Source organism: Anguilla rostrata, chromosome 10, assembly GCF_018555375.3.
Source record: "Anguilla rostrata isolate EN2019 chromosome 10, ASM1855537v3, whole genome shotgun sequence".
NCBI lineage: Eukaryota > Metazoa > Chordata > Actinopteri > Anguilliformes > Anguillidae > Anguilla > Anguilla rostrata.
The window spans coordinates 27055736-27076210 of NC_057942.1; the positions used below are offsets into that span (position 1 = coordinate 27055736).

The 20475-nt window shown below is 39.0% G+C and overlaps 1 protein-coding gene and 1 long non-coding RNA gene across 3 annotated transcripts in view; one reads left to right on the top strand and one right to left on the bottom strand.

The window, feature by feature from the left end:
- LOC135233103 (uncharacterized) lies at positions 1-17109 on the bottom strand. Its single transcript, XR_010323763.1, has 5 exons — positions 17017-17109; positions 5028-5237; positions 4824-4917; positions 2271-4566; positions 1-2129 (listed from the first exon to the last, which is right to left on the bottom strand). It is a non-coding gene; the product is annotated as an uncharacterized LOC135233103 (long non-coding RNA).
- Positions 17102-20475, top strand: part of LOC135233102 (suppressor APC domain-containing protein 2-like) — a 24629-nt gene continuing 21255 nt past the window's right edge. The window contains exons 1-2 of one of the 2 annotated variants that reach the window (XM_064296295.1): positions 17102-17184; positions 17948-18169. In XM_064296295.1, the coding sequence (XP_064152365.1) occupies positions 18011-18169 (159 nt within the window). In that variant the 5' untranslated portion in view covers positions 17102-17184; positions 17948-18010. Of the gene's footprint in view, positions 17185-17831; positions 18170-20475 lie in introns of those variants that run through there. The other variant, XM_064296296.1, reaches the window with a different exon arrangement.

The window sequence follows — 20475 nt, forward strand, 5'->3', positions numbered from 1 at the left end:
GCAGTCCCCGGGTTACAAACGAGATCCGTTCCTAAATCTGTCTTTAAGTCGAATTTGTAGGTAAGTCGGAACAGGTATATACGGTTCTTATTTAGCGTCAGTTAGTCAAATGCTTGTCTTAGTATATAGTATATATTCTACCTTTCTATGCATATAAAACACTTAAGAAACACTTCCAAATACACTAATGCAATGTTTTCATGAGCGTTGCAAAGTAGTGCGTGCGTTCATTAGTATGAACCATTGTATTTAACTCAAATTTTTTATATAATAGGCTGTATGGCAGTCCGTTCGTAAGTACGAGTTGTCCGTAAGTCGGACGTTCTTAACCCGGGGACTGCCAGTAGTCAAGTTTAGTGCCCTGTGGCATATCCTCCACATGCAATTGCTTAAAGACTGTGACCCATAGACATCACCAGGTGCTGAGTATCTTCTCTGGTGATCCAGTGCCAGGCCTGTACTGCAACCACCTATAGGTTCAGCTTGTTTCAGGGGCTAGTTGTCTTAAGTTTTCTCTTCAGAATATGAAACATTTGTTCATTTGAATTCAGATTGGGTAAATGACAGGAACTTCCCAGTTTTTGGCTCCTTTGTTGCTTTTGCAGTATATTTGGATCACTTTCTTGCTGTAGGATGAAGTGCCATCCAATGAGTTTTGAGGCATATGCTTGAGCTTGAGTAGACAAGATACTTATGTACACCTCCTTTCATAACATGCTGCTATCAGCAGTCACATCATCAGTGAAGACAAGTGAGCCAGTACCTATGGCAGCCACACATACCCAAGCATAAATCCCCTAGGTTTATTGCGAGGAAGTTATTTGTGAACTGTCTGTTGACATGAAGGTACAGAAGTTAATGTGGGCTGAGAGTCTGTGGTCATTGTGGTTATTTCTGTGGGAAACCCAGAAAGGTTCCAGACACTCAGTGCTGTACAGGTATGGGGCATGCCGCCACACCAAGGCGTAACTAGAGGGATGGCATACCTGCCATTCGAATATATTATACATATTCCATTGTAATATTTTTTCCTGTTATGTATTTAACAGATCTGATAGCTTGCAACATTTAAATAGCTAAAAAAATTGTTTGCAAAACCTTACTCATAAAAATGGCTAAAAAGATCCGCTTTACATTCCAAAAATTGTGTGAGTGTGTTTCTCGGTGTTATTTCCCTAGAGGTCATCAAAGGTCATCATGAGAAGTAAGGTCAAGCATAATTCCCTAAATTGACCGGATTGGTATACCTTATCCCAAAATCATATGTGAATAAAAAGGATATTTTTATTCACATATGATCCACAAGTTTAGACCATTGTGGATCATCCCATTTTGTGCAGGGCGGTCATAAGAAGCAGGACAAAGGGAAACATAACATTTTCTAAAAGTATACATATTTGTACATAACTGCATTATTTAACCTCTAAACCATACTGAGCTGGAAGTTCTGTATGGTTGTAAAGGAGAGCACCAAGTGATTTTAATGAACATGCTCTTGTTCAGCAATTTGACCTGAGAGGTCAAGGAACTGGTATTAATGGTAATAATGTTTTTTCCTCTGTGAAAACGTTCCTCAAAATTGTCCCACTTACCAGTAACCTATCATAAAGTAGATGGTAGCCTTGCATCCTGTATAATCTTTAGTTTCAATAGTACTAAAGCGACTAAATCAAAACTCTGGACCCATAGACAACATTATGAGGGATGTGCTGAAGTACTCTGATGCCCCCAAAAGGCAAATCTGTATCATGAGAGCACAGTGAACTTAGGACGAGACCGAGAAAAGTTTTATTCAGTTGTGATCCCAACTCTTTTTAATGTCCTGTCAGTTGTATCTTGCTCTCGTCAAGATTTATTGTATGAAATAATACTCAGATGTAAAAGAGAAACATATGAATATATTTTTAAAAAACAGGTTGACCAAACCACCAAAGCATAACAAATTTTGGAAGCTGCAATGACCTAGATTTCAGAAGCAAGGGTGTCACTTCATTGGAGAAGTCTACCTCCACTCAAAATCTGAAATGCTAGAAATCAGAGCCAGGACTTTTGGGTTCAGGGAGTAGGTCTTTTTCTTTCCTTTATCCTCGACCTTTGACACCTTGTCCGGGTTTACCTTGAAGATGCACCTATTGAATGAAAGTACAGGCCTACATTAGTTGCCCGCATATTTTCTAAATTCCAGTTCTTTGAACTGTTAATTAGGACCAATATAAAAGGTTGAATTTTCTGTCAGATATTGCATGACCCTGAAACGGATTTATTTTTACCTAAAAAAAAAGGTTGCAGCCAACTCCATTGGGTAGTTGATGTTTAGACAGTAGTAAGCCGTGAACATTATTATCAGTGCCTCGCAAAAACTGGAGACATTTCTATTGATGATTACTTTTCACAGTGATCATGAAGGCTGACGCTGTCAGGGGACTGGTGCCTGTGTGCAAACGACACAAGCAATGTGGTCCAGTTTTGTTATACAATAAAATAAATACATGCACTTTAAGTGACAGAATGTTAATACAAGCATGTCATCATAACAAATAAATGTTGTTACTTACTGCAAACCACAATGGAAGGCATGGTAGTTAGCATTTCCAGGTTCACCTCAGAGGGCAGACAAGTGTTGTCAACATAAACAAGCACAAAACCGTCCAGACCCACGGCGCAACTTGGTGAACTATATTTTTTGGTTGATTTTATGCGCTCATATGTGGCAGTTGGTTGAAAATAGACACTTTATGCTACAATCATGATAACGGTAATGACTGTGCTGTGAAGTTTAGGTAGCAAACAACAAGGCTGAATCCTTTTGACGTAAGTTACATTGAAACTATACGCTCAGATCGCCTAGTTTAATTCACTGTGGCCAAGCGAAATCAATAACGTTTCAGAAAATATATAACGTTAAAAGATTTAATTCAATCTTCTACTGGGAGTTTTTCCGTTTATTGAGGGTGTGACAGAAAATTTTGGTGCCGCTGACTGTAATCGAATGTTTTTCACATTTACTGTTCGATTGAGCAAGTACCATTCACAGTACATTTTTATGGGTTAGTGCTGTCAGATTGTGCTAGCTTCTTTACATGAACCTTGTACAGCGATCAATAAAGGCTAACAGCACAGTACCACTTACTTCTTGTCACTTGTACCACCACTGTGATGAACTAAAAAAAAAGTTACAATCTACCTTTTCTATGAGAAATGTGTTGTCAAACTCGCGCATACACTGCTGGTGACATTCTAAAGCTCCGTTTTGCCCTCCGTACTATATAGCTAGCTAGCTATGGCACGTCATGACCTGTATTTGTTGTCCTCCATGTGTCCATACATCTGTATCGGTGGTTGTAGTTGTGTGTCTTTAGCTCCTACTGCAGGATAGCATCCGTATGTGCTAACTAGGTTAGTTAAAGTAGACGAAACGCGAACATGTTAGGGTTAGCTAAAGTAATGTTAGGCGATAAAGCTGTGCTTAAAAATGTAGTGCCGTACCACCTGCGCATGCGTCTTACTAAACGAAGCACCACCTGCGCATGCGTCCCACCAAACCTCCCTCAAAGGTTGTCCGTGAGTGAGTGAGAGAGTGAGTGAGTGACCACAATTTGCCACGCATAGCCCACGGCGCTAGTTCCTGCGTGCCGTGGGAAAAAAAAACATTTGTTTGTCATCCTTGTTGAAAAACCAAAGCAACAACATTACAGCAGCCGGTATGCTTGTGCTGTTGATCACATTGTCCAGCTTTCTTTGTTGAATTTTGTCCAGAAGAGATTTTAGGTAGGTCGCTATTCTTTCAAATTTAGCAGACATGGCCTGATTAAATGCATCATCAAGGTCAACACCTGTCAACTGTGTAAAATGTTCTTCTATTCCCTTTATGTCAAAAAGATTCAGTCATGCTTCCAGCAGGTCGCTGGTTTCCATTCCTTCTAGGATGTGTTGTCTCTGGGTGGAAAATGTTTCCTTCATGAACTTATTAATCTTGCTCTGATCTTTACTCTGGTTATGGAACATCCTATACAGTTCCTCTTGCAGCTTTTTTAGTGACTCCATTTCATTGGCTAACAGCCTTCTTGGTTGCCAGTTGATACAGTCATAGCTGTCATGGCAAACTCTTTTTGTGGCTGGTTCTTCAGGTGGACTGCTACTGGCTTTTCTTCTTGATATGGGAGTGCTTGTTCTTTTTAGATTGTTGATTCTGCACTGTATTTGCTTGACAAGGGAATCATAGCCACTTCTGATTACCCGGTCCTCCATCACATCCTTAAAAGACTTGGGGTATTTAAGAACCATCTGCCTGCCTACTTCGTTCAAATGTTTTTTTTCCAGGGTTGGCACAGCAGGTAAGAATTTCACTGACAAGAATTCTAATTATTTCCTGCTCCTCCCCAGCAGTTGGGCACACTTGATGCTCCAGCTTTAGTAAGACCTCTGGTGCCATCCTGTGCCATGGCACAGAAAAACTGAAATGCCAATCATTATCCCCTGTTGCTGGTCTATGTGGTGTGGAGCAAGCACTCGAATTTGACTCTGAGGATCCAGCCACTGGTGACCTTGGATGCCGGTCTTGGAACCCTGTAGTAAGACATGAAATTACTATTGAACGTTAAATTCCAAGATTTTATTTTCCAATGAGAGAGAAATAGCTTTTTCGTGTGAGAAAATAATGACAAAAATGTTTCTAATAAAGACAGTCGACAGTTTATGCAGGCCTTCATGAGACTTCAGTCACAGGGCAGACTATTCTATTGCTAGTGTCATCCACCTCCATTTAGTACTACACACTAAGTCAATTGCAAATCTAAAAATGTGATGAGAAAATTAACTCATACGCAGAAATCATTCCAGGTGATTCCTCTACATAAGACCTTGGACTGGCAGGCACACTTTTTGGTGTGGATGGTGTAGGGAAACTGGATTCTTCACCTTCAATGCACATGAAACATAGAATAGATGTTAATTCTCTGTTTCTGTGATTTACAAAAAAAAAAACCAAAAAAAAACAAATGTGTACAATGTAAAAATGTGACACTTACATTTTACTTTAAAGTGGGCTATTAGCTTCCTTGCTTCAACAGGCTTCAGGACATGCAGAAGATCTTCTCCATTTACATATTTAAAGTCTTCCAGGCCCTCCACACCCAATGTCTTTAAAGCATCTAGGAGAACTTCATTTGTGCTTAAATTCGGCAATGCTGACCCAATGAAGGCTGCAAGATCCTGCCTCTCATTTTCACTCTCCATATCTACACAAAGAATTGATAGAAATGTAATTAGTGGCTCAACAAGCAGCATCAGAACCATGATATCTGAACTGTCGTATTCGCCTGTTTAGCTGTGGGTAGGTGAACCATTTCTTAACTTTCACAAAGTGCCTCAGGTAAATGGCCAAATCACTCGACACGATACCTTCAAACAGATCATGACCTAATTAAGGAGGAAGGCCTGGCTGACAGACATTAAAGTGTTCAAGGGAATTGAAAACTGAGTCATGTTTCAATCCATTCATTTCAAATTGCATTGCTGTCATGTAAAACGTTTACGGCGCCTTTGTAGTTTTCAACTAATCGAACAGGAAAACTTTTGTCCACACTGTCCAACTCACGTTGTCACCTGTAATGCAAAAGATTGTTGCCTTAACAACATTTCCTGAAGAGGTAACCAACCCATTGTTTTCTAAATCCCTCAGATCAGATATCAGCCTTGAGAACACTTTAGCGTGTCTGAAATAGTTGAAGTCCCTCTCATGACACAACAGCAACAACTGCAAATTGTCAATGTTGGAACGATAAAATTGGTCAAAGTTGGCAAGTGAAAAGTATACACCCAATATCTTATGCTTTTTCTTTAATGACCCAAGAGGGTTAACAACCTCAAATGCATCCTGATAGAAAATCAACTTCAAGCTTATGTCTGACCCCACAAACAAAGCATTAGACTTGAAAATTGAACCGTCACAGACGTCACTCAAAACATCTGGAGATGTGACTAAAGTCAACTTGACATTTGGTACATTCTTGCCACACAACAGGGTCATTTAGCATAGCTTGCAATGTGTCTTTTAGAGGAATGTATTGAGCATATCGAGGCTTGCGATTTGCATCTGTACATAAATAAATGGTTTGTGGGGGGTCATTCCTATTTTCCCAGGGTCCTATGTTCCCCATATTTATATGGCACTTAATGGGAACATGACAAAGGGTTGTATGTTCCCAGGGTCCTATGTTCCCCAGCTCTATATAATCAAATAAAATGATAACCATTGGTTTTGTTGTGTTTATATAGCTGTTTTGAAGCCTGTTCCAATAAAAAAACTGGATAATATTTATTAAATATTTTAACTTGAAATGGGTCAAATTTGACCCGAACACAATAGGAGAGTTAATGTGTGTTAAAAGAATATTGAACTGGGGAACATAGGACCTTGGGAACTTAGGACCCTGGGAACATAGATACGTTCCCGTTTGTGGATGCACATAAGAAAAATTCTTCTGGAAATATTGCTTCCTTGTGTAGAAAGTAGTGAGCTGCAGGAAGAATGCAAGTCTGTCTCTTCCAACATCTTTAAAACTGTGTCAATTTCTGACTCTGTCAAGTTAGGGTTAGCTTTAAGTGCTGCCCTGAGTTGCTTCTGCACATGCTGATGGCAAATGTCACTTAAACCATTGATCTCCTCGACAATTATCTGTATTGTAGATGATGGTATTAGGTACTTAGCCTGCAGTTTCATGTAAAACATGCATATGTTCTTTAAATAAGGATTTATCATATTATCTGGCATATCTTCATGAATACTATCATCTATGGTTACTTCACTTTCAGTACTTTCAGTAACAACATGAGGATGAGACTCTAGATTAACAGCACTTGTAGTAGACACTTGCACCTCTGTAGTAGGTCTATGTTTCCTTGAAATGTGTGCAGTAAAGGATGACCGTAGCTTAAACGTTTTGTCACAATTTGTATTTGGGCATTTTACTACTTCCCGTTTTGTGTGTAATCTAAGATGTGCAAGAAGATCTTTTAGATCTAGACATGTTTTCTGGCAAATAAAGTTTTCACATTTTACTGGTCCTATCCTAAAAGTATTGTATTTGGTCTGCACCAAACAAGTTTGCACCCAACAATACAACATGCATATTGACCATGTGCTTCATGCTTATGTAATCTCTGATGATCCACATAACCATTCAAAGTTTTCAAAGAAATGCCACAGGAGTGACATGAAAATAAGATAACAGAGGAGGGAAAGTTGGGTAGACAAAAAAATGAAAGAGATGCATCCAAATGTCCAGAGTCAGATCTATAGCCGATTCATTTCCATTTATCATATTTATCCTTGTTCCCCTCCCATCATTTATACATACTAATCCTTTTACATCCAATAAATCTTCAACAACTTGTCCATTACAATCTGTTTTACCACAGCCCCATAGGGTGCTGTGAGCACTGAAATCCCCACACCAAATCAATCTGCTCTTCTCCTGTCCTATTTGATCCAGTTCTTCCAACTTTAGTTTCTTGCATGGATTATAGAAGTTCACAATTACAAAACTATTTATTTCTACCCATATTTCTACAATTACAACTTCTAATTCTGTTACATCCTCCCCCTTGATTACCTACCCTATCTTGTCTGATCGAATGATATCCTCTAAGAATGCAATCTAAATAAGGTTTCAGCCAGTCTCTTGAATACATACAATATCAGGTTTAACATCTAATTCATCAAGAAATTTCTTAAATTCTTGACCGTTGGCAATAAGGCTCCTGGCATTCGACTGCAGAGTAAGGAATACCATAAAACTAATCATCAATGCTCTGGGACTGGCCATCTATCGGGCGTAACATCTCATCAATCAGCTCAACACTAACATTGGTTATTCCCAAATACTCTCCTGCTGCATCGACTATTGTCTTGAGTCTTGAGCCTTTTTCGGTTCGTTGAATAGTCACATTAATAACCTTACAGATGAAGGCAACAAAACTAAGTTTTATCAACAATCAGGGTATCTCTTGAAACTGCACACTTATGTGAACATTTATTAGAGCTTTGCTTCTGTAGTCCTATCTGAGGCTGCAGTAGCTTAAGGAATTCTGTGATGCTATCAAACTTAATAGATGAGCTGGGGCCAGGGTTGACTCCCCTAACCTGATCAGAATATGATGACTTTATTCAAAACCTTGTATCGCTGGACCTCTCTCGCCTTCCTCTGCACTGCACATCCAAAGTATGCTGCACTGTGTTCGCCACCACAATTGCAACATTTAACCTTGGCATCGGCTACACAAGCACCATATTCATGTTCACCTGCACACTTAGCACATCTGGCATCTGACCCTCAAACTGAAGCAAGATAGATAGGCTTTCTGTTTTTATGCCCTGTCTCTTGCAAGGGAGCCTTCTCAGCTCTGTTACTTTTCCCCCTTTTAATTCTTCCATTATGTCTTCTGTGCTCATTGACAGCGGAACACCACTTGTCACTCCCCTAATCTTTGTATTAGCACCAGGAACGTGACTTTTTAAAAATGAAGCATCGCGTAGTTCTGGCAGGCCACGAGAGTCAAGCGCTCCGGCTGAATCAGCTGATGGCTCAGCTGAGTGATGTTCGCCTATCACAGTACATTCACTTAACAGGGCAGTCTACTTAAACAGCCTCCCTCTACTCATTCGGCTGCTCCTCCTGCATGCAAGCTGCTGCACGTTGTTTTGTAAATCCCCTCCACCACCCCAGCGCCATCCCTATGTGTCAAGAATTTGCATTTCTCCATCCCTATGTGTTAAGAACTTGCTTTGCTGCTGGATCTGTTCTGTGTGTACCCCTCTAAGGGGGTTTGGCTTCTGGCCTCCCGGCCTTATCCACGCGGGCTGCGTGGTTGGTGGGAGAGCTCCAGAACAGAGCCATACCGCCAAACATAACTGTATTGCCTTTATTGTCAATAAAGATCTACTTTGATGACAGTGGGCCTGACAGAAAATACTGATATCATTCAGAGATTCCATTTTCAATATTTTCTCCTGCTGACGCTGATTAGCAGCAAACACCAAAAGTCTCCCTTTGTTAAAAAACCTTGCATGTTTGTATCTCCAATCTCATTCTTGATAGCCTTGGTGAGTTGAATTGGATGAAGCTTGTTTCCTCCAGCATTTCCCCCAAACACAATCATGACTTTTCATTCTTTTTCCCCATTCCTCTTTCCCTCATTTGTCTTCCTTCTCTTGACTTCACTTTGGTCGTTCTCCGATTCACTTCTACTTGATATCGACTTTTTCTTCCTTGCTTTTTTATTTCTCACTTCTGTCCAATCCATGTCTAATTCAGACTCTGCCGAACTACTCGTCCCAGTCTCAGCATTCACAAACCCTTTACGACCTGAACTCGAGCACGCCATCCCTCCAGGTGCACTGAACTCTTGCCTTCTGACTTGAAACCAACACAAAATACTCCAAGTTTGCAATTACAGATGAAACAAACACCATCGCTCGGGCCCTCTCCTGCTGCATGAAGAGCTCCTGGCAAAGTGCAGCATAAACTATGGTGGCTCGAACAGTCAAAATTAATTGTCAAAAAAAAAAGATTCCGTTGAAGTGATTGGATTGGAAAAAAAGCGTGTTTCAAATGTATTGAATTGTTTTTAACACTTTACTGCACCAGTAAAGCTCTACCAACACACAAAAAAGAATATATCTATTTAATTAGAGAATGCCCCATAACTAGGGGTTTTTCAGATAAATGTTGTGTATCAACGTTCTGGGTTTGTAGCATGAAACTAACAAAGGCAATATGTCCCTCAGTTATTTTAACATAAATACCAATTATTTCTTGATGAATATAATTTATATTCAAAAATTAATTTACAATTGAGTTACTTCATGTTTATATTTCAGTATGTGTGTTTACAAACTGGTATATAATGTCTTTGCAATTAAATTTCAGTCTATACCCTCTAACCAAGCACTATATTTCTAGTATATCATTGCAGGGTCACTATTTGTTTATTTTAGTCTAGCTTGAATTTGAGGTTACATTACATGTGCATGCAGTACACATCGACCAAATACTGTGGACTGGCACAATCACAAACCTCTATCATGTATTTAACATTGACTTAACATTCTCAACATTAACTTTCCAGTTCAAGACATCGGGGTTGAGCAAGATAACAAGGGCTAGTGTGACTAGCTAGTTAGCTTAAAGCTCCTAAACCAGCACTTCTACTTCAAACTCTAAGATGCTTTGTACAGAAGGGCCCCATTCCTTGTCTGTACAATCTCGAGTGGAATTAGATTAAAGTCAGACTGAAATTTGAAATACTGTATCATTATTTATATTCTATATCATTGCAAAATTGTTTTTACATGGTTTTAAAATGTTTTTTTTTTAATGATAAAAAATTATACTTTTGGACATATCACAAAAATGTTATTATCATGTTACTATGGAGGTCGGATACTGCGTGGGCGGGGTCGAGGGCGTACTCCTTGCGTTTTGAGTGACAGCTAGTGGGCGGACCGTCTGAAAACATTGACTGTGACAGCCATCAAGATAAAATAATAGGGTGACAGGCTACATTTCAGTAGATAGGTAAAGCTAAATGAGTTGTTATATTGCACAAAGTAAACAAATCGCCGTAGCTAGCTAGATAAATAATATTTGGCTTTCCTGAATCGTTGCTTTATATTTCGTGTGATAATTATGTTGATGCTAAGATTGCTTTTCAGCTATGCCAGCTAACGTTAGCGAATGTATCTGTTAGCTATCCTCCTTGTAAGCTGGGCGAAGGTAATTCATACACTCAGTAATTATACATCCAAAATATAATAATGTAAGAAACTTACTTTGTGGTTATCCTCCGTACTACTCCATACTACTGTGCTTGGTCGAATTGTGGGGACTGCTCAACGTATTTTTAAGTTGCATTCTGTCGTGCATTTTTTTATTATCTATTTGCTAAAGTTGCTATATGGTGCTAGTCACCTACAGCCTTGGCCAAAGTGATAATACCATGCCATTCACAGAATATATATTTTCTTTTATTTTGTACTGCATAGGAAAAGTACATGTGCTTTACGTATACATTAAAAGACGTTTTTGGATATTTTAACAGGCGCAGTTGCGAGCCCGTTACCAACAATATCCGTTTATCGCGCCATTGAGTGCGAAGTTGCGAGTGAACCTGTTTCCAACAATCTTTTTATCGCTCTGTACAGCAATAAATGCAGATCCCACGCAGAAGTTGTCATGTCATCTTTACAAGAAAACACAACACAGAGACAACCCCGCTACAACTGGACAGTGGGGACTGCTCCAGGGTTCAGTAGCAGTTCTTTGCAAAATCCACTCTGTTTTTGCACCCAATTCAAAAAGTCGTCTGGTTTAAAATGCAGACTGCAGACTCGTGTTGTTTGACACTAATGAACCTGATAAAAATGCTACCCACTTGTTTTTTACATTTGTGTCCTTCGGGATTGCGTGTAGTGAGTTAGTATTTGTGCATCCTTCAACTGATATGTTCTGAGTAAGGACCCACACGCAGACCAGGGAAATCCAAAAAAAACGTTGTCTTTAATCAGTCCGAGGTTCGAAGCCAGGTAATCAGAGAGAGGACGGTGCCGAATCGAGTTTCCAAAAGAATAGTGAAAAGACAGGCAAAAAATCAAAAACCAGGAGATCAGAATGGCAAAGGTACAAAGGGACAGGCAAAAGAGAAGTCAAAGCAAAGCGAAGGTCGAACCAGAAGCAAACAAAACCAAAAGGGGCGGGCAAAGTCGGGTCGCAGGAATCTCAATAGACACAGGCTTACAAATAATCGGCACAATGAATACGATCAACGTTCTGACTGAGCTGGTGGAAAAGACTGACATTTATACACTGGGGAAGGTAACAATCAAGGAGGGGTTAAGTGAGTGAGGGAGGAGTAACAAACAACATCCAGGTGAAGAACATTAGGAAAACTAATTCAATGACAGGGGACTGACAAAACGCGGACTGGAATCACATAGACAACAATGATAATAGACGGCCTGGGTGAAGCAGGTAAACACGTGCAGAGAGAGAGAGGTGCAGTTAGAGCAAGAGACAGGTGCAGGCAATTGCAGAACTCAGCGTTAGAGCAGGCTAGAAAGAAAAGGGGCGGAGCTACAGCGCAGCATGGAACAGGGGAGACTGGTTAATGTATTAGTATAGTGATCTAAACTATCAAAAACCCAAAACTAGTGTGTGTTAGTCCATTAGTAATATTCACATGTTAGTATATTAGTGAGGTTAGTACTTTACAATCTATAAATTAGTAGGAATTAGTAGAAATTAGTAAAACTAGAAATAAGCAGGAAGTAAAGCGAGACTGGAAAGAAGGGGGGAAACCACGAAAACCCGGAACCACCCGAATAGTGAAATCACACAAGTACAGGGGAGTGAAGCAGCTCAGGGAACACAGACACAGAGACAGTACTGGGGAGACAAGTGACCGGAAATACAGACTACAACATCAACACAACAATGCCGCTTGCAAGTTGCCATGTTTGCCAGACTTGACAGTGGCAAATGCAGCCTAGCCCTCAATGTAAATCATAAGTAAATACACGCTGTGATAGGTTGCATGCAAATGAAACCACTTCGTGATGTCATGAAGCGGCAATTTAAAAAATGTGGGAAAAAGCACAGTAGGTGGTGCAGTGATTTTTAAAACATCAATTTCTATAATTCAAAACAAAAAAATATAAATTGTAAATGATTTGATAAAACAGCTGACACTGCCTATTTTACCACCAAGGGTAGTACAAAATATAAGCGACTTTAAGTAAATCATCAGAAATGTAGATTCCTACATTTATACATGTAGCTGTAATGTAGCCTATGTCTGATGATGACCATGCAAGATTGTTTTGTTGTAGCTTTCTAGCCAACTTTGGGATGATCACATTCAAATTGCTGCTCTGCTTTAGCCGGCTAGATTTGCTAGCTGTTAGCTGATTTTTAAATTAATGTAAGAACACAATAATCCTCCTAGTCTACCTAAGAATTGATAAGGAAATGTTCACTTGATTGAGTTGACCAAATTGGCTGCTATTAACATCATCATCATCATCATCAAACAAGTGTGAGTAGATATAGGCCCATTATCCTATTTACTCCTATTGTCTCCTATCTCCTATTGTCTGGGGGGACGACGACGATGACACATAGCCTATGTCACAAGACCAAGCTAGTAGGCATTAGGCCTGTAGCCGAGAGCTGGAGTTTAACATGGTATAATTAAACTATTGAAATACACTGTTTTATTATTAGCCCATTTATTGATGTTGTTTATCCCATATCCACTTTTCCCCTTTGCCTCCTGGCGTTGCTTGTGAGATGCATAACTTAAGGGGTTGAAACCTTGAGTTGCATGGTCCATTGGGTTACGGCAGATTGTGTGCAGCTATCTTGAATCACAGGAGGAAATTGGAATGCCAAAGTGAGAGTGTCAACCGTGACATAGACACAACAAACGTGTGAGACTAGGTTGCTCAAAATGCATGTCAAACAACATCAAAAAATTCTGCCCTACTTAGTCGTATACGATCAAATCAGGCTTAAAATCTCATAATATCTGGTTTGTGTGTTGTTAATATCAAGCGCTCACACTTTGAACACAACTCGCCACATAGGTCAGACCAATCCAGTACGCTTCTGTAACAGGTGTGGAGTGGCTAGTTAGCTGCAGTGTGCTCGGGTAGCGAAATGAGACCCATTGCTGGTGCTTCACTGCTCTGCGACACTTCATAACACCTATCCCTTGTGCCACGAAAGAGATTTTTGTGACGTACTGGGGAGAGCGTTGGTCTAGTGTGAGGAAGGACCTAGGTTCAAATCCCCACCTGTCACACTTCTAGTGGTTGTGGTCGAAGGGTGGTACTGCAAGCTTTTTTTTCCACTATCGGCACATAGGAATGTCCTCATCCATATCTATTGTAAAACTGAAACATCATAAGCTTTTAATTGCATGCGCTGGCAGCGTCCACATACACGTTCAAGATGGAGTAACGTATCAATGTTGAATCCGTGGGCTAAGGGGAAGAGGCAGAAAGAGAAAAATGTGTATGATCTGTGGTTTTTTTTTTTTTAAAGGATCTTGAAAGACGGCGGTGATTAGGAGGGCCTTTAACACCACTCTCTCCGAATCCATTTTCCACCATATTTTTACCTGGCCCCTTGGAATAGACCAATATAAATTGATTGCAATTTTATTTTATTAACTCTTGTTTGTCATGCTTTGTTGGCACTTACTACATATGGGCAGTCCTAAAAATGTGTGAAGGAGTCAATTACTGAGTAGATCTCTTAAATAAACATTCATGTTCAATTCTTACAGTGATAATTTTGGCTATTCAATTTAAATGTAAAGATGTTTACGTAATTAAAGCAAATTTTCATTGTTGGACTTTTAATTTTTACATTAAATCAAAACTTTTTAACTTAGTTTTTACATCCAATATCTGTAAAATAACAGTAAATAACTGTAGTTGAGTTACTAGAAATAACTATATTTTCTACAGTATATCTTTGTAAAAAAAAAGGCAGCTCATGGCAGTATCCACTTTTTTTTAACGTAGATATACTTGTTTTTTTTTACATGTATGGCACTTTGTTGTTTTTTTACAGGGGAAATGTAAAATTATGGGTAATCTCTATAACTTCAACAGATATTCAGTGTTATTTGAAAAAACAAGAAAAAAACGTGAAAAATACAAGGCTTTTCCTGTTAAAAAATTATTATTATTTACAGTGCACATAAATAATAATAATTTTTTCCCCCTTACAAATGGGTAAGTAGGCTCCTCTGTTATTTGTTTAAATGAAAAATATTTTGTAAAACAGCATGCAGATCATGCAGAAAATAGACTGCCTAGGACAACTTGTTATTATTTATTTATTTTCTTCTTTTTTTATATGTAATGTTACTTTACTTTAGATTTTTTTTTATTAGGCTACCTGTCTATTCGCATTTCCTAAATGCGAATAGACAGGTAGCCTAATAAAAAACATGCATGATCTGCATGCTGTTTTACAAAATATTTTTCATTTAAACAAATAACAGAGGAGCCTATTTACCCATTTGTAAGGGGGAAAAAATCTTGAACTTGAAGCAAGATATAGTGGCAAGACAAACACACAGCACTTCTGATTCAATAGAGACTGAACCCAGAACATCTGTTTATACATTTTTAGATTTGGTTTGGCGCCTATAATGTAAATTAAGGTCCCGCTCATAATGTAAATTAGATACTTCTCGATAAGCCCACCCCTGGAAACCTGTAGAACAGAAACCCCTAATGGAAATGGCTTTTAAACTGAGCGAAGTGAAGAGGGATTGCTGTATATTTTTTATTTATTTATTTATTTATTTTTATTATTATTTTTTTTTTTACAATTGAGCCCATGCTTTTTAACCTTTTTCTGTCTAAACCAAATATAAATTAAATTTACAATTAAATGAAATCAAACATTCTATTATTGATGGCCATTATCAAAGGCAAACTCAATGTAGAAAGATAGGACTAGCAGTAGCAGCGCCGCAGCAGCAACGCTGGTGGTGTGGACACACATGCGTGCGAGCCGCAGCAGTTTAGCGAGGTAGCCGTCACGCACAGGTGAGGTAAGCAGTATGGAACGGGCTTTAGGTGTCCATTATTGATGTGATTTTCAACAGCAACTGCCTATCCTAGAAAATTTTAGCAGTTTTGTGTCTTTATAGGGCAATTGTCGGTTTATTTGTTGCAGGTGCATGAATGAAACATACAGTCCAGTCTGGTGCAACACATTTAACGTTGGGAAATTCTGATGAAATATAAAATATACAGGTTTATATCAGGCGCACATTGTTGCTTCTTCAATATTATTCACTCACATCCACTAGCATTTCTTTCTTGCTTATTTCATGTTACATTCCCCCACAGCGGATAATTCAGCAAGTGCCCCCTGTTGACCACGTTGAGCAAAAAGAATAAATCAGACTATATGTCCCTCTATGTACTGCATATACAATCAAAGAAATACATTTTGAAAATGTACACACTGTGTCTTAGTTTAGTTCTAAACCTTCTTTTAATTTCATTTGCAAAAAATATTGATTTGGAAAACGAGGTGGCTTCTGTTTACAAGAGGAAATTCACTACGTGCCACATATTTATGCCACATCTGGTGCATAAATATGCACGTAATTGTATTATTGAAATAGTGAAATATGCGCTAATAGTTTATACAAATATAATCACTGGATGACAAATGGTTTGGGATTTGGCAATTCTATGCCAAAATACCCAAATTATGTGATAATCCATAATGCAAATGAGTGGATTCTACTGCATTAACTCACACATTAATGTTGTGTTGAGTAAAAGCGACACCAGCGACAAAAATGCTGATGAAAGCATTCTTTGAGTGAATGTATAAAATAATTTAAATACAGTAAGCTGGCATTTGTGTGAATTCATGAAGTTAAAAGTTTAAGTAATACTGTAATATTGTATTGTAATAAGTTTTGAGTGACAGAAATTAAACTCATTTCAAAACATATAATAATTCCAAACACCGCTATTCCTGTAGAATGACCCCTTTACAAGGCACAAGTCCTTATGTATAGACTGTATTTTCCCCACAATTTTGGCACTTAGAATATGTAACCCTTCAAATACATATTTAAATTGTTCCATTTTTTAAATTTTTGCCACGTCTTATTTTTTTATAGCCTACATCTCAATACATTGTGTGGACTAATTTCACAGTGTGTATTTCATGCATTGTGACCTTCTTAAATCATATCCCTGACAGATCCCTGCCATAAAACTAAAACAAAGTAAAAACTAAACTAAAACTAAACCCCCCTGAAAAATTAACTGAAACTATATTGAAATTGAAAACCAAAATCGACAACTTATGGAAATTCAAACTAATGAAAAATTCAAAAATATACTCTGGTGTAAATATACATGATCTGAAACCTTGAGTTGAGTGAATCTGAATCATAATATTACTGACGTACTCTTTCTTAGTGCGTTTCTTTATCCATTTTCTTTCTCTTTGTGGTCTTCTCTGTTATTGCTGATGGAATTGAGTGTGGAGGGTTGCCTAGGTCATGAAGTAATCAAAGTGAGACAACCACATGATTGGCTATGGTAAGGAGCCATGGGAGGAGCCAAGATTAACAAAGGTACTGCACTACAATTACAATTTCAGTCACTTACAGATAATACAGATAATACAAAATGTAGTATAACCAGAAAGGTACAGGAGGCCCATTTATAATCAATTAGTATAAAGTTAGCCAGACAAAGCAACAGTTTTTAAAACAAATGGAAATACCACTACATTGCTAAAGTATCTTTACACATGCACTCAGTCCAGTGACTGTAAAGTACAAGGCTTGAAAGCTGTTAAGACTTGCTTTTTTGACAATGCCATTTGGTCACATTCAAATTCTTTCTGCCCATTCTTCTCAGTGTATCCCTATTTCATTCCCATATTCAAAGAGGATTTCCCTCAAGCACTGATATATCATTAAATATAAAAAAAAGGATTTATGAAGAGATGGTATTTCTGTGCAGTCAAATTAAGGTTGACATGGATGAAATAACCTGTTATCGTTAGAAAATGTACTGTTTTACTTTTTGGGCATTAACAAGGAAGTACTAGTAGACATGGAAGATAATAGGTTTATTTGTTTGCAAGTTGTATTTGTTCCATGGCATTCAGACACACTCTGCACACTCATCTCCCTGCCCACCCTGAATTCTACCCTTCCCATTGTCAATACCCGATTACCCTCCCACAGTAATTTTCACCCTCCCCTTTCCCCCTCTGTTCCACCCTTCCTATTCACACTATTCCAGTGCATTTTCTCTTTCTCTCTATTCGGTCCCGCTGTTTTTCTGCAAACAGTCCTGCTCCTGATTTTTCCTGTTTTTGTTTCCCAGCACTTGCTCTTCAGCTGGATCTGACCCACCCCTCTCCGTCCCCTACCTTGGTCTTCCGTCTCTATGGTAACAAGCCAGGTTGGGCCCAGGGGCCTAGAAGCTGGGGACTTGCCTGACCGACCCAGTCCAGCCTGGAAAACAGTTTGGGCCACGTACACCACAGTCTTCATTCCTCTCAGCAGCAGTCTGTACAGCAGCAAGGCACTAAACTTCTTCCTGTGGGTGAGTGAGACAGAGGGACAAGGAAACAGAGAAAGAGAGAGAAGGAGGGTGAAATATGAGAAGTGGTGAGGGTGAAATGTGGGAAGAGGTGAGGAAAAATAAGGTCAGGGCACAAAGTAGTTTGGGATCTGGAGCTGTGTAAGTTTATTGTGTGTGCATGTTAGCATGCCAGTGTAAAGTGTGTGACACTGTATCAGTACTAACGTCTCAACTGAACCGACCTTCTGCGGAGCCTGTCTGTGGTCAGTTTCAGCATATGTTCAATACCTCATGTGACAAAAGAATAGTACTGTGTTGGTAAAAATGTTTTTGCTGTTCCTGAGAATTCAGTTTTGGGGATACAAGATTTTGTGTGACACTGACAATTTTTTTTTAGAGAAAGTTTTTGAACAACACAAAGTCATAAACTAACTAACTGTAGGGAATACATAATGCTTGGCACAAAGGAAATTATATTTCACTCAGTCTGTCTGGGAAAATACTGGAACTTTGTCAGCCCTTTAAGTTATGGATAGGACATTTATTCTGTATTGGTTTTGATGCCACTTTTTGTATCATTGCACAGTTGTCAAATTGAAAAGAAACTGAAAAGAGACAGGGACAGACGGAGCACAAAGCAACAGGGAGATAGAGATGGCTGCCTGTGTGTTTTTGTTCTACTTTGTATAGCTGCCCTGATGTTGACCTTCGCAGCCCCCTGCTTCCTATTGTATCAGAGAGTGGCTCTCAGCAATACTTGGGCAAACAACCCTACACAAACACACATACAGACTGATGCACACTGGCACACTCAGTATCTACTGGCATTTGGAATCAACAATAGCTCTTTGCTTGGTAGCCAATCATTGTATGGGACTGTTTACTAATTGTATTTTGTGAGTGAAGCAGAGCTTAAAAGGCACCATTGAAAAACTCCTGTGGTGAATTGAATATCTTCATTGGATGTGGAGAAACTGATGTGCCTTCTGGTGCGACGTAAGTGCGTATCCAGCACTACGGACAGCACAGGAAATAATGTGGACTGTGATATTCCAGGTGCGGCGATTGTTTATTGCAGTGGTAACAAATCCTGTTCCTGGGAATCTACCATCCTGTAGGTTTTCATTTCAACCCTAATTTGGAGCACCTGATTCTACTAATTAGCAGCTCAAGGAGATCTCTAGCTGTTGAATGAGGTATGCCTTGGTAGGGTTGGAGTGAAAACCAACAGGACGGTAGACCTCCAGGAACAGGGTTGGTTACCACTGGTCTATCGAATCAATCCACATGAAAGTTGCAAAGAACTTGACTATTGCCGGGATGGAATGTGAATGTTGCGTGAATAATAAATATATTTTCAGAATGTATTTAGATGCTCACTGTTATATAATAGGAGCAATTCCCTCATTGAACATGGCCTCTGCTGTGGAGTCAAAGCAGTTTTCATGAACACACTGCAGATTCAAGGTCAGTGCCTGCAACAGACTCCTTTCTGGCCAACAACGCCACTTGTTCCCTTATCAGTGCCCAGGGCAATAAATAGCAGTAAAATAAAAGTAGCCTCCCCATCCCCGAATCACTTATTACACAGTAACGCATATCATAAAACGTATTTTTTGTACTTTCTGCGGTTACCAAATCTCATTTATTTTTGCAAGAAAAAAATGTATACCCTTTCAGCTTTCAGAACAGTACCTCAGATCACCAAATAAATCATTCAGAAAAAAGTTTTAAATGTCCATATAATACTGTATACAATACTGGCTCCTTTGTCCAATGTACATGTGTCTGTAGGCTAATCCAAAATGCCTCTGCTCGTATTCAAGCTAACTCTGTTAGCTAGGTCAGGTGCTATTTTCAACTCTGACAAGAATCCATTTAAAACATAGCTGGTTTATCTGACCGCCCCATGCTTTATTTAGCACAGTAGTATTTTGTATAGCAGATATTTGCTTATCTGACCAGCGATAGGTTTACTTTTAAGTCAATCAAGTTACAGAACAAATTAAACAAGACAAATGAGCCCTCATTGGTGTCAATGTCATACCCAAGTAATGTAACTGCATACTGTCAGGGAGGGCTCTGCATCCAGAAGATCGTGCTGATAGTGAGTGAATGCACGCAACTGAAAAGCCAGCTAGTTCTCCTAACAACTTGCCATTGTGCTATAAAATGTATTTATAATTATGGTGGATTGGAGAAAAAGGTTTTAAGCTGTTAAGTATTTGAAGAGCTTGAAAAAGTGGATCTCAATAAGAGGCTTCATTTTCATGTTTATAAAGTGGAGGTTTGCTCAAGGGATGGGGTCCTAGACAAAGTTATGACCC